General features: G+C 40.7%; 1 protein-coding gene across 5 annotated transcripts in view; it reads left to right on the forward strand.

Moving 5' to 3' along the window:
• The window catches only part of ANKFY1 (ankyrin repeat and FYVE domain containing 1), a 72,655-nt gene that overhangs the window by 30,124 nt on the left and 29,301 nt on the right, over positions 1-13,230 (forward strand). For 4 of the 5 annotated variants that reach the window (XM_006172523.3, XM_032497952.1, XM_014558110.2 and 1 more), the window contains 4 exons: positions 2,470-2,605; positions 6,919-7,042; positions 8,123-8,272; positions 9,512-9,677. In XM_006172523.3, the coding sequence (XP_006172585.2) occupies positions 2,470-2,605; positions 6,919-7,042; positions 8,123-8,272; positions 9,512-9,677 (576 nt within the window). Of the gene's footprint in view, positions 1-2,469; positions 2,698-6,918; positions 7,043-8,122; positions 8,273-9,511; positions 9,678-13,230 lie in introns of those variants that run through there. The other variant, XM_032497954.1, reaches the window with a different exon arrangement.

Raw genomic sequence — 13,230 nt, forward strand, 5'->3', positions numbered from 1 at the left:
CCACAGAGCAAATGTTTGAGGGTAGTGTGGTTGGGGATGTTCTCATCCTCAGGAATGAGCTCTCTTTCCAAGATAAGGCTGTATGAGGGGAACAAGAGTGCACAGGCATATGCCCCGGAGATACCGCAGGTTCCGCCCAGACCACCGCCGTAAAGCGCAAATGTTGTAATAGAGTGAGTCATGTGAATTCTTTGGTTTCCTGGTGCATGTAAACGTTATGTTTACACTACACTGTAGTAAATGCATTAGCATTATGTCTAAAAACACAATGCATACTTTAATTTAAAAATGCTTTATTGCTAAAAATTTCTAACCATCATATGACAATACAGGGTTGCCATAAACCTTCAGTTTGTGGGGGGAAAAAAAAACCAAACACATTACCTGCAAAGTGTGATGAAGTGCAGTAAAGTAAGTTCTGCCTACACACAGTTTTGGCATTTTTGCCGACTCTGGACAAATCACATGGCCTACATATATATACATATATATTTTTTTTGTTAAGAAACTACTGAGGCATTAAACCCAGTTTACAAAACTAGCTTAGAATTTCACTCTTCTAGGATCTAGTACTGTATACTTGAGACTGCTTAGTTGAAGTACATCAAGTAGATTATTTAGATAAACCCAGTTTGATTTTCATCTGATTTTAAAAATGTTTTCTTTCTTAAGACATTTTAAAAGTGCTATTACTACCTTGACAGGTAAGAGAGAAAAAAAAAAAGACCTTAACCTAATCGTTATTAGCATTTTTGTGTGTTATTTTTCACTTGGGGTCCGTCCATTCCCCCCCCCCCCCAAGTTATGCCTTTTTTTTTTCCTTTTTACTATTGGGCTGTTTTAGAGAATGACGGTGAATTAATGTGGTTGCAAGTAAATCAGTAACTTGACATTACTCCCTTCAACCATCTCCTCCCCACTGTAGTTGGAAGACAAAGGGTTAATAAGAGCTGTTGCATTATTGCCTCATCACTAGATTAATAGGATGTTCCTGGTGCATGTTCCACCTTTACTAGATAATCAAGAACTGAGTATAATTTCTTAAACCCTAGCAAGCATCAAAGTCACATGAAGGACTTGTTAAAACACAAATGCTGGGCCGCACCCTCACAGTTTCTGATCAGTGGATCTGGGGTGGGCCTGAGGATAAGAATTCCTAGCAGGTTCCCAGATGGTGCTGATTCTTTTAGCCCTGGACTACCTTTGAGAACCACTGGTGTAGACCTTGATTTTAAGTGGTCCTCTGACCATCATTGTCCTTTTTTCTGATTAACCAAGAGTTGATTTTAGTTGAAATCATAGTTTAGATATTTTAATAATTTTCATCCCAAGCATTTTCCCAAGTTGCTGTAAAATCTTTATTTTAACTTATAAAATTACATAAATAATGCATGCTTTTAAAATAAAAATCAGGGAGGAAATATGCTAGAAGAAAAATTAGTTACAAATTCTACAAGGGTCGATAATTTTAGTGTATATCCTTCCAGTCTCTCAAAAGATCGATAGACAGACAGACAGACGACAGTCATTCTGTCTGTAGCCTTGCCACCCTGACTGTCTTCGATCCTGTCTCATCTTGGAGGCCAAGTAGAGTTGGACCTGGTTAGTACTTGGATGGGAGAGAGACAAAACTATGTGTACGTGGTGGGGGGTGTGTGTGAATGTATGCACATTCAGGCACAAATATGTTTTAACAAAAAAATGAGATAATTTAATACCTATATTTTTAGCCACTTATTTTTTTATTTGCTATATAGTGAGTATCTATTTAATTGACTATAGATTTAATTAATTTTAGTTGTTGTAAAATTTTATAGTATATTCTGTCATTTAATTAATTAGTTCTCCATTGTTGGGCTAGTAAGAGTTTTGCTCCAGTTTTTCATTATTAAAAATAATACTGCATTGACTATCTTGTATTTCTCTATATTTGCTCAGCTGTTTCCTTAGGATAATAATCTACATGTATAATTTCTGTGTAAAAGGTTTTGCACTTTTAAGAGTCTTTGCTAGTCTGAGAAGTAAAAAAATGTGTGGTAGTTTAAATTTGCATTTAGTTGTTGGTAAGGTTCTTCTGGCCATTTTATTTACCTTTGTGAATTACCTGTTTATATCCATTTCCCATATTTCCACTGGATGTTCATCTTTTCATTTTTAATTGTTAAGATCTTTTTATTAGAATGTAAACTCTGTCATATGTTTAAAATATTTTCCCCCAGTTTTTACTTTATACATCTTTACTAGTTTCATTTCCCCTACCTACAGCCCCTCGCAAAACTTTGTAACACTTTTCTGGAGTCAGATGGTACCCAGAATACTTAATCACCGTTTTTAACGACTGTGTGATATTTCTCTGAGTTGGGTGTACCAGAATTTATTAGCCTCAACTTTTAGGGGTCCTCAAGAAGGTCTAAGTATGTCATCTGTGCTTTGTTTTTGAACTTTTTTGTACTTTTTTTCTTTAACCAGATGCTAACCCTGAGGTGACAGTGACAATGCTTCGCTGGATCTATACGGATGAATTGGAGTTCAGAGAAGATGATGTGTTCCTGACTGAGTTGATGAAACTAGCTAATCGGTTTCAGCTACAGCTCCTTAGGGAGAGGCAAGTCACAGCAGATATATTCAAGCACCTCAGATGGTGGTGGCTGAGCTTTAATTATGCCAAGCTCTGGGAAAACAGCTCCTTCTGCTAATGTAAATAACTTTTGCAAGGTGTTCTTTTAAAGGCAGTAGTGGGGAGAGAATTTGATCTCCCTTGCTTTGTGTTACCTTGTCAGCTAAATTTTCCAAGGCTTTTAAGTATTTTCTTTTCTTTCAGTGGTTTAGTACCTGAGATTACATGATTGTGTGACCTGATGAGCTGAATTTGATATGATCCAGTGTCCAACCCCTCAACTTTTCCTTCTGTACCATTTCCTTTGACATTTTATTCTACTCTCTCTTGTATCTACTTGGATGAAGTTCTCGGTCATACTCTCTTTATTAGAAACACATCAATCCTAAATTAATCCATGGGAGTGTGGCTCAGGGAGTTTCACAGCCAATGTTTCCTGTCATCTCACTTCATTTGATACCGCTGTTTGGGGTCCCAAGGAGATAGCCTGCTATGTTTTTTATTTTGCATTTTCTCTGTTGCTCTCCCAAGTTGGCCTTTTAGGACAACAGAAAACAAAACATAGACCAGATGATATCAGGCAAAATGCCCCTTGGTTTCTGTTGGAGATGTGGCCCTTGGTAGTCAGTTTGGCAGGTGGAGCATCTTTTTACATCGTTTAGTCATCTTTTGTATTCTCCTCCATGCCTGAAGGAGTGGCTTTTCTCCTGGGTGGGTGAAGAGAGAGTTTTCGCCATCAAGAAGCACTCCCACCTTGTTGTGTTGTTGTGTTGCCTTCAGAGAGTCAAGAGAGACCTTGCTTCCTAGAGCTGCTTGTTCTGTTTTCATTGTGGGGCCGATGTTTCCCATGAGGTGGCTGCTGTGCTCCACACAGTCCGTATACAGGTTACTCCCAGCTGTCTGTGGTTGACATGGGCTTGAGTGCATTTTAATACCTAAACCTAGTAACTGAAACAAACAGGTCTAAGATTCATAGGCACATACAGTAAGTATTAGGTTAGCAAAGCTGACTTTAGTCAAGGCCTTTCTTTGGATGAGTTTCTGAGTCATCTAAGAGTGAAATGAAATGATTTTAATTAGACTGAGCATGATTTATAGCTGCTTCTTTTTTCTCCCCTAGATTTTATGAGCTTTCTCTCATTGACCTTGTCCAACTTGCTTATAAATTAAATTGCTTTGATAAAATGCCCTGGGGTTGAAGTAGTTTTAGATAATTGTAATCTGTGTAATGGATTCTTTAATTAAAATGTTTGCTGTTTATCTACTGATTAGGCTTCATAACTATCAACATTACCAGATGCTCAATTTTGTATTGTTGGATGTGGGTGTAAGCTGTTATCTGTTACGTCTTTGTTAAGAGCTGGAATGGAAGAGACCTAGCAGTGGATTCAGTGCTGGCTTTTAGAAGGTCACAGAGTGCCCACTGCTGTCTGCAGGAGAAATTACACATTTAAAATAGTGGAAGAGCTCCAACACAAATGTGTGCAGTTAAATGTGAAGCAGGTGTTGCTCATTTCTGTAATGTAGGGATCTTGATGGTTTGGGGATGCAGTCACCAATTTGATGAAAAGGAAGTTTTTTGTGTATTACCAGGAAAACACTCTTTAAAAAAAGGAGAGAGAATTAATAGTGTATGTTAAAAACAGTTAATATAATAATTTTTTTCCTGATTACCAGCGACATGTTCAGCATATAATATTTGGAAATTTTAGAATGATATAAAGAAAAAAGTAAATAATCTGTAATTCAACTACTGTTAACCTTTTGTTGTTTATCCTTTCAATAATTTTCCTTTGTCTTATATTTATACACATGGGGTGGATACAAGACTGGGCAGGAGTTTGTGGGACGCGTGAGTTTATGCTTGATTTTGTACTTTAAAAATTAGGCTTATCATTTTTGTGCATCTATCTTTTTTGTACTGGAAAATTAAAAACATATATTAACAACAGCAAAATCCCTTCAGAAGAAAGTTAGTCTGCCCTGCTACTTTTCAAATAGAAGATGTGAACTGAGAGTCTGAATTTTTAAATATGATGACATGCTTCAGTTGTGTAAATCATGTCAGTCACTATTTATAGGCTATCCAAATAGTGAATGACACTCAGGGGATCCCAGAGTCTGGTGAAAATGAAGAGTCTGCCAGTTGTAACAGAACATCTGTCCTCATGAAACATAGTTGAGTATCTTGTTGCAGTGTCTTTTGGCAGTAGTAAGGAGGAGAATGGAATTTTCAGACTCTCGGCATTTTTGTCTGTAAACATGCTTTGCAAAGTGCTCTACAGATGTGAGTCAGTACTCCCTGAGATCACACCGTGTTTCAGGATGTTAGAATATTTGTCACTGTGAACGTGGTATAAAAGTTCCTGAAAGGGCTTTTTCTCCTGGAACACTGATTCCGTAGCCTGGGGTCAGAATGACTGCAGCAAACTTTGCTGTGGTTTGAGAGAGTTTGGGGAAACTAGTGGTCCAGACAGCAGGGGCTCAGAAATAGAACACTGTTACGCATTGCTATAGTGACTTACTTAGATATTGTAACAATTTGGTTTAAAAGTGCCCTGGGCAAGATGCTTCTTTACGACAAGTCCGCTATGTTGCTTAACAACAAAGTACTTCACCTCAGGTCTTGGAATAAAATAGGGGCCTGCATTTACTGTGAGGTGGAGAAATGACTCCAGGGTCAGTCTTGCTCCTTGCCTAAGGTCTCACTTGTGGAAAGTTTGCTCCCTTTTCTTCCCAGGTCTTTCTCATGACTTTCCTCCTTTCTTTCCCTATCTCCCGCTGCACTTACTATCCAGACCTCACCTGTTAAAGTTGGGAATTATCTGCTAGCTAATCAGTTATTTTCATTTATAGTAGTACTGAAACCCATTTGTATTAGTTATTAAATTATGCAACTCCTTGAGAAGGACCTCACATGAGCGAGCAGGCCTCTTTTGTACCTCAGACTGTGCAGAGTTTGTATGATTTTCCTTTACCTTGAAAAACACACAGAGCTCCTCCAAATACCTGAAATAGAGTACTCTCCTTATTTCACAGAGGAGATGGAGGCACAGAGAGCCTGTGTAGTTTGGCCTCAAATTTAGTGGACCTCAACTCACTGTTCATTTAGGCTCTCATCAGTACGTTCTGCCCTTGTAATCAGAAAAGGGGTTTTGTGGGAATTAGTGAGACAGAAGAAGCAACAGTGGGGTGTCACCATATTAGGCTCCTCTGCTGCCCTTGGAGGTGAACCTGATTTGTGAGGAGATGTGCAGGCAAGGCCGCCTGCTCCTTCCCCCCCGGGCCCCATTCTCTGGAGGCTCACCAGGGTTTCCAGGAGTTCTGGGGCAGCAGAAGCATGCGGCTGCCCAGCACTGCATCTTCTAGGCTTGGGCACGTGCCTGCTTTGTGCTACCAGAGGCCTGCCTGCCTGCCTACCTGCGTGCCTGCTGCGCAGCCCTTTCTGCCCTGACGTAGAGGGTGCTCTCTTATTAGTGATTTTGTGATTGTTGTTGTTACCAGGCTTTATGGGACATCCATCGTGGCCAATTCTCTGTCTTGGTGTACTGTATTTCGACTCTTAACTCAATCATTCCTATTCATGATAGATTTTTAAAGTGGACTTTCTAGAAAACAACTTTATTAAGTTATAATTCACATACCATATAGATCACCATTTGGAAAGATTTTTTTTCTCTTTCTCTTTTTTTTTTTTTTTTTTGGGTGGTGGGTGGGAGGTAGTTAGGTTTATTTGTTTATTTTATTTTGATGGAGGTACTGGGGATTGAACGCAGGACCTCATGTATGTTAAGCATGCAGTCCAGCACTGAGCTATACCTTCTCCCCTGGAAAGACTTTTGAGGAGGTGTTCATTTATTGAGGCATGGAGCCTCATATTTGAAGCTATTTCTAAGTCACATTGGTTGCATGATAAGAGTTGTGCTGGCGGGAACTGCAAATGTGTCCCATACAATTAAATATCAAAGGACTGAATGTGGCCTGTTGCGTGTTTGATGTTACAGTTGCCTGTGTGTGATCAGCAAGTTTCAAGTGATTACTTTCAAGGCAGTTGGGGCAGGGTATGCTTAACACGTTTATTTATAGATTATTTTGGTTCTGACCAGAATGAATAATATACTATTAATAATGAAATTCTAGTACTTTTAAAACATGGTAGCTCAGCTATCATTTATTCATAACTACTGTGCTTAAACCTTACATATTAGTGCTGTTGGAGGACATAGCCAACCAGTACACAGGTATTGCTTTGGTTTGTTCATTTGTGAGTAATACTGTTCACCATTCGTATTGTCTTGTAGATGTGAGAAGGGTGTGATGTCTCTGGTGAATGTCAGGAACTGCATCCGCTTCTATCAGACTGCGGAGGAGCTGAACGCCAGCACGCTGATGAACTACTGTGCAGAAATCATAGCGAGTCATTGGGTGAGTGTGGGCTTGAGGGCTGTGGACAAAGCACTTGCACTGAAAGTCAGAAGACCTGGGCTTGAGACCTGGTTCCATAGGCAGATCCCACTCTGGCCCCTAGTTTCCTCTTCCTCAAAATTGAAGGCTAAGTAGTTGCACTAGATCATCTCTGAGATTCCTTTTAGCTCTGAAAGTCTCACTGTTCTGATTTTGGAGTAGAGGGGCAGAAGATAGCTCAGGTCAGAAAGCAGGCTTGGAAGGAAGGGACACCTGCTTCACCTTCCGTCTGCAGAAGCTGCGGCTGAGCCAGGGAGCAAGTGCTGCTGCGGGGCCGACAGGCCTGCATGTGGTGCTCTGCAGCACCGTCTCCCAGCTCCCCCGCCTTCTCATCGCGTGGAGAGCCCTGTGAAATTCAGCGTGGCCCCACTTAGGTAGCTCTCGTCCTACAGAACAGGCTTTGCATTTCTTTTTTTGGTGTCTGTTTTGCATTTTTTAAAAAAAACATGGTGAGTGCTATGTTTTATAACCTAGTTTCTGTAAATTGTTTGGTATTCAACAATGTTATGAGAGGAAGTGTCTTAACTGGATTTTAAAGACTTGAAACAGGAACAGTACCTGTCCTGCTAGAACAGGTAGGAGCTTAGAGATCTGTAACTGGAGAGACTGACGGAGACTCAGGGGAAGGAGTTGTTTGCGGAAGTTCTGATTGATTCCGTGATTGCCATCTTTGTAGGGTTCTGGGCTGGCTCTGTTCTCACGTGGAGGCCCCATGGCTGCGTCCTTGTGGGATGTCAGTGCTGCCTGTGCTTCACCATCTCACCGGGAGGCCAGGCTCCAGGTCTTGGCTCAGCCGTTCACTCACTGTGTGAACTTGGGCATGTTAATTAGCCTCTTTGTGCTTTACTTTCTTCATCTGTAAATGGGGATAATACTAGTACCCACGTCCTAGGGTTTTTGTGAGGATTAAATGAGTTGGGAAATGTTAAGCCCTGTAAAGTAGAGCCAGACGCATTCCAAGGGCTTCTTAATAAATGTTGGTTGTTGCTATTGTTGGTACCTGGAATCTATTCTGCTTCTCACTGTGTGTCTCATCATCAGGATGATTTACGGAAGGAGGACTTCAGCAGCATGAGTGCTCAGTTGTTGTACAAAATGTTCAAATCTAAGACTGAGTATCCGTTACATAAAGCTATCAAAGTGGAGCGAGAAGATGTGGTCTTCCTTTATCTAATTGAAATGGATTCACAGGTACTGTACCTTTTCGCCAAACTATCTTCACTTGTTTTCCTCTGTAATATCCTGTGAGACATTCCGGGCGCAGTCTTTAATGTACATATTTCTACTAGTAGTTTGTTCAGGCCAATCTGAGCTTTTTCTGTCATGCTTCTCAAAATTCTTCCAGCCTCTGCCCATGGCCCACTTCCAAGGACACTTCCACATTTTTAGGCAGTTGTTACAGCAGTACCCAACTTCCTGGTACCAAAATCTGTTTTGGTTTTTCTTTTGCCACTGTAAGAAATTACCACAAGCCTAGTGGCTTAAAACAACACAAATTTATTATCTTATAGTTTTGTACATTGGAAATCCAGTACTCATCACCCATTTAAAAATCAAGATGTTGGCAGGCTGTGTTCCTTTCTGGAAGCTTGAGGGAAGCCTGTTTGTTTGAGCTGTTGGCAGAATTCAGTTCCTTGTGGTTATAGGCCCAACATCCCCATTTTCTTCCTGGCTGTAAGCTTCGTCAGGGCCATTCTCAGCTTCCAGAGGCCACCACACTCTTTAGTCTGTGGCCCCCTTCCTCCATCTTCAAAGCCAGTAATGGCGGATCAAGTCCTTCTCATGTCACATCTGTCTGACTTACTCTTTCACTTTTAAGGACTCATGTAATTAGAGAGATTGGACCCGCCTGGATAGTCCAGGATACTCCACCCATCTCAGGCTCCTTAACCTTAGTCACATCTGCAAAGTGCCTTTCATTGTGTGACGTGACAGCTCACAAGTTCCGGGGATTAGGACATGGACATCTTTGGGGGCTGTTGTTCTGCCTGCCATGCTACCTTAGAAGAACTGTAGTTGCTCTTGACAGATGGGTGTGTAGTATGTTTTATCCTGGGTGTCCAGGGTTTGGGGAGACGTTAAACTGCTAGGAGGAATTAGATAGTTAGGTCACAATCTTTCATGAAAGCGTCAGCTGTTTCCCATCAAGCTCTCTGAACCTCTGCTCTGGCACTTGTGTTCCTACGGCATTGTCTGCATTTCCCCCTTGCATTGTCTTCTATGGTGTTTGCACCTGCTCTGTGATCCCCATTAGTTCTGGGCCCCATGAACAGCATGTGCCTTGAGGAGGCCTGAGAGAAGTTTGCGAATTCAGTTGCATTTGGGGAGTAAGTAGTGTCATAGGACTAAAATTTGCCATTTCTGTGAGATGGTATTTAAGAGTCAGGGTGGGAGCGATTCGGATACTAATTTACAGATTTCTCTGTGCAGCTCCCTGGGAAGCTGAATGAATTGGATCATAATGGAGATCTTGCTTTAGATCTAGCCCTTTCGCGGCGACTGGAGAGTATTGCCAGCACACTGGTTAGTCACAAAGCTGATGTGGACATGGTGGACAAGAATGGCTGGAGCTTGTTACATAAAGGAATCCAAAGAGGTAGGAAGAGTGTATTTTATATTTTTCTCTGTGGACAGTTTTACTTTTATCCAAGTAACTTTTGAAGATGCTGACTCTGTCCCACAAATTCTCAAAGTCTTCTTGAGTCTGTGCTTGCAGGCTGCAGGATTTAGAATTTGTGGTCAGTGGGTCAGAGGAGAGACTGAAGACCTGTTGGCTTATGCCTGGTTGGTTAGGCTTTTCCTTGTCAACAGGACCCCCAGAAGAAGGCTAGAAAGATGGTACTTTCTGAAGAAGTACCCTTTACTTGTAAGCAATTAATGTGTTATTTGCTTATTCAGTGCATTGCTTTCTCCAGGAATTGTGCTAGGAAGACTTCACTTGTATCGGTTACTATGAGAGAGGGAAGGTCTCAAAAACACAATACTCAAACGTATCCTTGGATTCAGAGTTTTCACTTTTACGGACTAGATGTCTCATCTATCATGGCAAAGTGATAAAGTTTCACTTTGCTCTAGGAAAGTATTTTGAAATTGCAGCTATCTTGTGAGCGTTTTGTCAGTAGTGGGAAGGCTCTGGAAGTGATAGAATTAAGATCAGAAGGTTTTCATCTTAATGAATTAACTTTCCAAGGAAAAAAATGTATTAGTCTTTTGCTTTTTTTCCTGTGGCCTTAATAATTCTTAACTCCCAAATGGATCCTGCGTGACTCTGCTTGGCAGTAGTCATTTTTTTGGCTGAGTGAGAAGCTGTGTAGGGGTGCAGTTCCAGTATGGAATGCAAGCTCTCACATGTCTCAGAGCCTTCCTTCTACAGAGGGTTAGATGAATTGATTGAGGTACTTGGCCATAGCCACGTTTTGTTTACATGTGGACATTGAGAACAGAATATACTGGTTTCCCCACATCTTAATCATGTTTATTTAACCTTCCAGTTCTGTGTTACTATACTATTATCTCTGCTACACTTTGGCCATTCACAAGTTGCTCCTAGTTGTTGGAATGTAGTTACTTCAAATATGGTCCTGTTGCAGCTGTGGCTTTGCCCTTTTTGGGCAAAGATTTTAATATAAATATCCCTCTAAGCTGTGTGTTAGAGTGTTAAGCTTGCTGGCTGGTGGAGAGGAAAATTTTGTTCATCACTGGGGGGGAAATCCTTTTGAGTATGTGAGTGTCAAGAGCAGACACATTTTTCCCAAGCACCACTCCGCACAGTGCAGGGCCATCGGGTGCTTAGCGCTGGGCGTGTGCTCCGTGGGGAACATTTCTACCACATCGGGAAGTATTCTTTCCCATACTTTTTAGTTTCTGAGCTGTTTATTTTGGAAACAAATTACATTTGTTACTAAAAAAACAATCTCAGAGTTATGTTTCTTTCCTCTTAGGGACTTAAATTCTTACGTGTGATGAAAAAACATCTTTGATGAGTTATTAAATATTTCGGTGATTGCTTAGTTACGAGACTTGCCAAGAATTGGTGATACATTCTTGATACTTATTTTCAGATGATTTAATCTTCTGCTCCAAATATATCAGTTGCCTGCCTTGTGAGCATGTGGCCTGCAGTGTGGGCATGATAAACCTGATTGCTACTAGCTTGGGAGAGTGTGGCATGGTGTGGTGGATGGAGTACTGGCATTGGAGTCTGGATGTACTGAGATTTGAATCCTGGCTCTTCCACTTGTTCTTGGACAAGTCACGTAACCATTCCTCACCTGTGAAATGGGAATCATTTCTGCTTTACTGGTTGTTGGATGAATGAGGGCCAGTGTTAGTAGCACACCCAGCCCGGTGACTACTGCGTGGTAGGGTCGGCCTGCGCTCTTGCCTTGCCCCTGTGTTGGAGTGCCTTGACCAGCTCCGCTTTCTGTAGGAATTTTTTTCACTTTTCCTTCTTCAGCTTGAGCTGTCAGTCTGTTGACCTATCCAAATGATTAAATTGAGTAATATTCTTAAAATATGAGTGAAGATCTTCTAATATATGAGATTTAGGTCTGGTTAGAATCTATAACCAGAAGAGTCAGTGATCATCCTAATAACCAGTTTGTATGAAGAATGAAACAGGCAGCTGGTGTTTGTGAGTGAGCCCACAGGAGGCATACATGTGGCCGGAGGGATGCCATCTCCTCTGAGCAGCTGGATCTGGGCAAGAAGATGAGTCCTTGCTTTAAAAAAAAAAATCTAGCTCTTCTTGTGCTCATTTTCCTTGATAATTAACTTCAGTCAGTGGGTCTGTTAAGCAGCATGCTCCTGTCCAGTTACATGTACTGTTTGCAGATGAGGCCACCAACTGGAGCAGCTGAGATACAGTTTTCATTAATTAAGTAATGAAGGTTGCTGCCCGCTCCCTGAATGAAACTTCTGTCAGGGAGCTTTGTTGAAAGAAAAATTGCATGTGGATTTTTTTTTTTAAACATTAACTACATTGTTGTGAGTATTTTTATTGTGGACGAGTCATTATAGTAATGCCTCATTTACTTGGCAGTGTTGGTGAATGAGGTACTGAAGTAACTGGAACTTTTAAGCACCAAACAGTTTTTGTTTTAACTATTTTTGGTGGGAATCTTTCTAAAATGTATTAGAAGTTTTCTGAGGGGGAGGGTATAGCTCAGTGGTAGAGTGCGTGCTTAGCAGGCACAAGGTCCTGGGTTCAATCCCCAGTACCTCCATTAAAAAATAAACCTAATTACCTCCCCCCCAAAAAATTGTATTAGAAGTTTTCTTATTGACAGAAACTTTATAAATGGTGCTTTTGGCATTTTCTGTTCCCTCCCTTTGTTCTGCTTTTTTTGATGTCAGTTGTCCATTTCCTCTGGGTTGTATATCCACAGGCTGACTTTCTGTTAAAGTAAAACATCATCAATTTTCAATTTCCAGAAATTCCTAACTAATTTTTTGTGTAGGGTGTGTGTATTGTATGTATGCTTATATGTAGAAGTTAAAAAAAAAACTTTGGCTCTTATTAATAAAGTGAATCTAATCTAAAAGCTATGATTCTTTGTAAGAGGATTTAAGATATAAAAAAAATTTTATTGTACAATCCATCTGAATCCAGCCATCAATAGGTTTTCCTGTAGCCTTATTTCTGGGTGCCGTATTGCCTGGTTTTTCTTCTGTATGTACAGCGTATTGTAAGTTTTTCATTGATTTATCTTATTTTAGCTCTACTCTCTGTTTATTACTTAGTTTGGCCTATCTTAAAGGTAATGAAATCACATTCCACCTCTCTCCCAGTGTGTTATATATCAGATTTGTCATTTTAAGGCTCTCTGTCCTCATAATTCTAAATTTTCTTTCACTTGCAGCATGTAAGTGGCTTTCTCTAGGATATTTTATTCAATTGCTAATGTATTGTTTCTGCACATTCTCTCCTAGATTGAATCTCCGTGGGGTTTGTTCATATTACACGTCAGGGCCCTACTGACAGCCCCGATATATATGTGAATATATGGATAGCAAAGGCCTGACCCAGCCCAGCCCCCTGATGTGCATGTTACCTGTTGCTTTCTTTTTGTAAAGAAATCTAACTTTGGTCCTTTGCACATGGTGTTGGTAAAGATTGCACCTTCCCCTAACCCCCAAGAAAAAATCAG

Source organism: Camelus ferus, chromosome 16 (genome assembly GCF_009834535.1).
Source record: "Camelus ferus isolate YT-003-E chromosome 16, BCGSAC_Cfer_1.0, whole genome shotgun sequence".
Lineage (NCBI taxonomy): Eukaryota > Metazoa > Chordata > Mammalia > Artiodactyla > Camelidae > Camelus > Camelus ferus.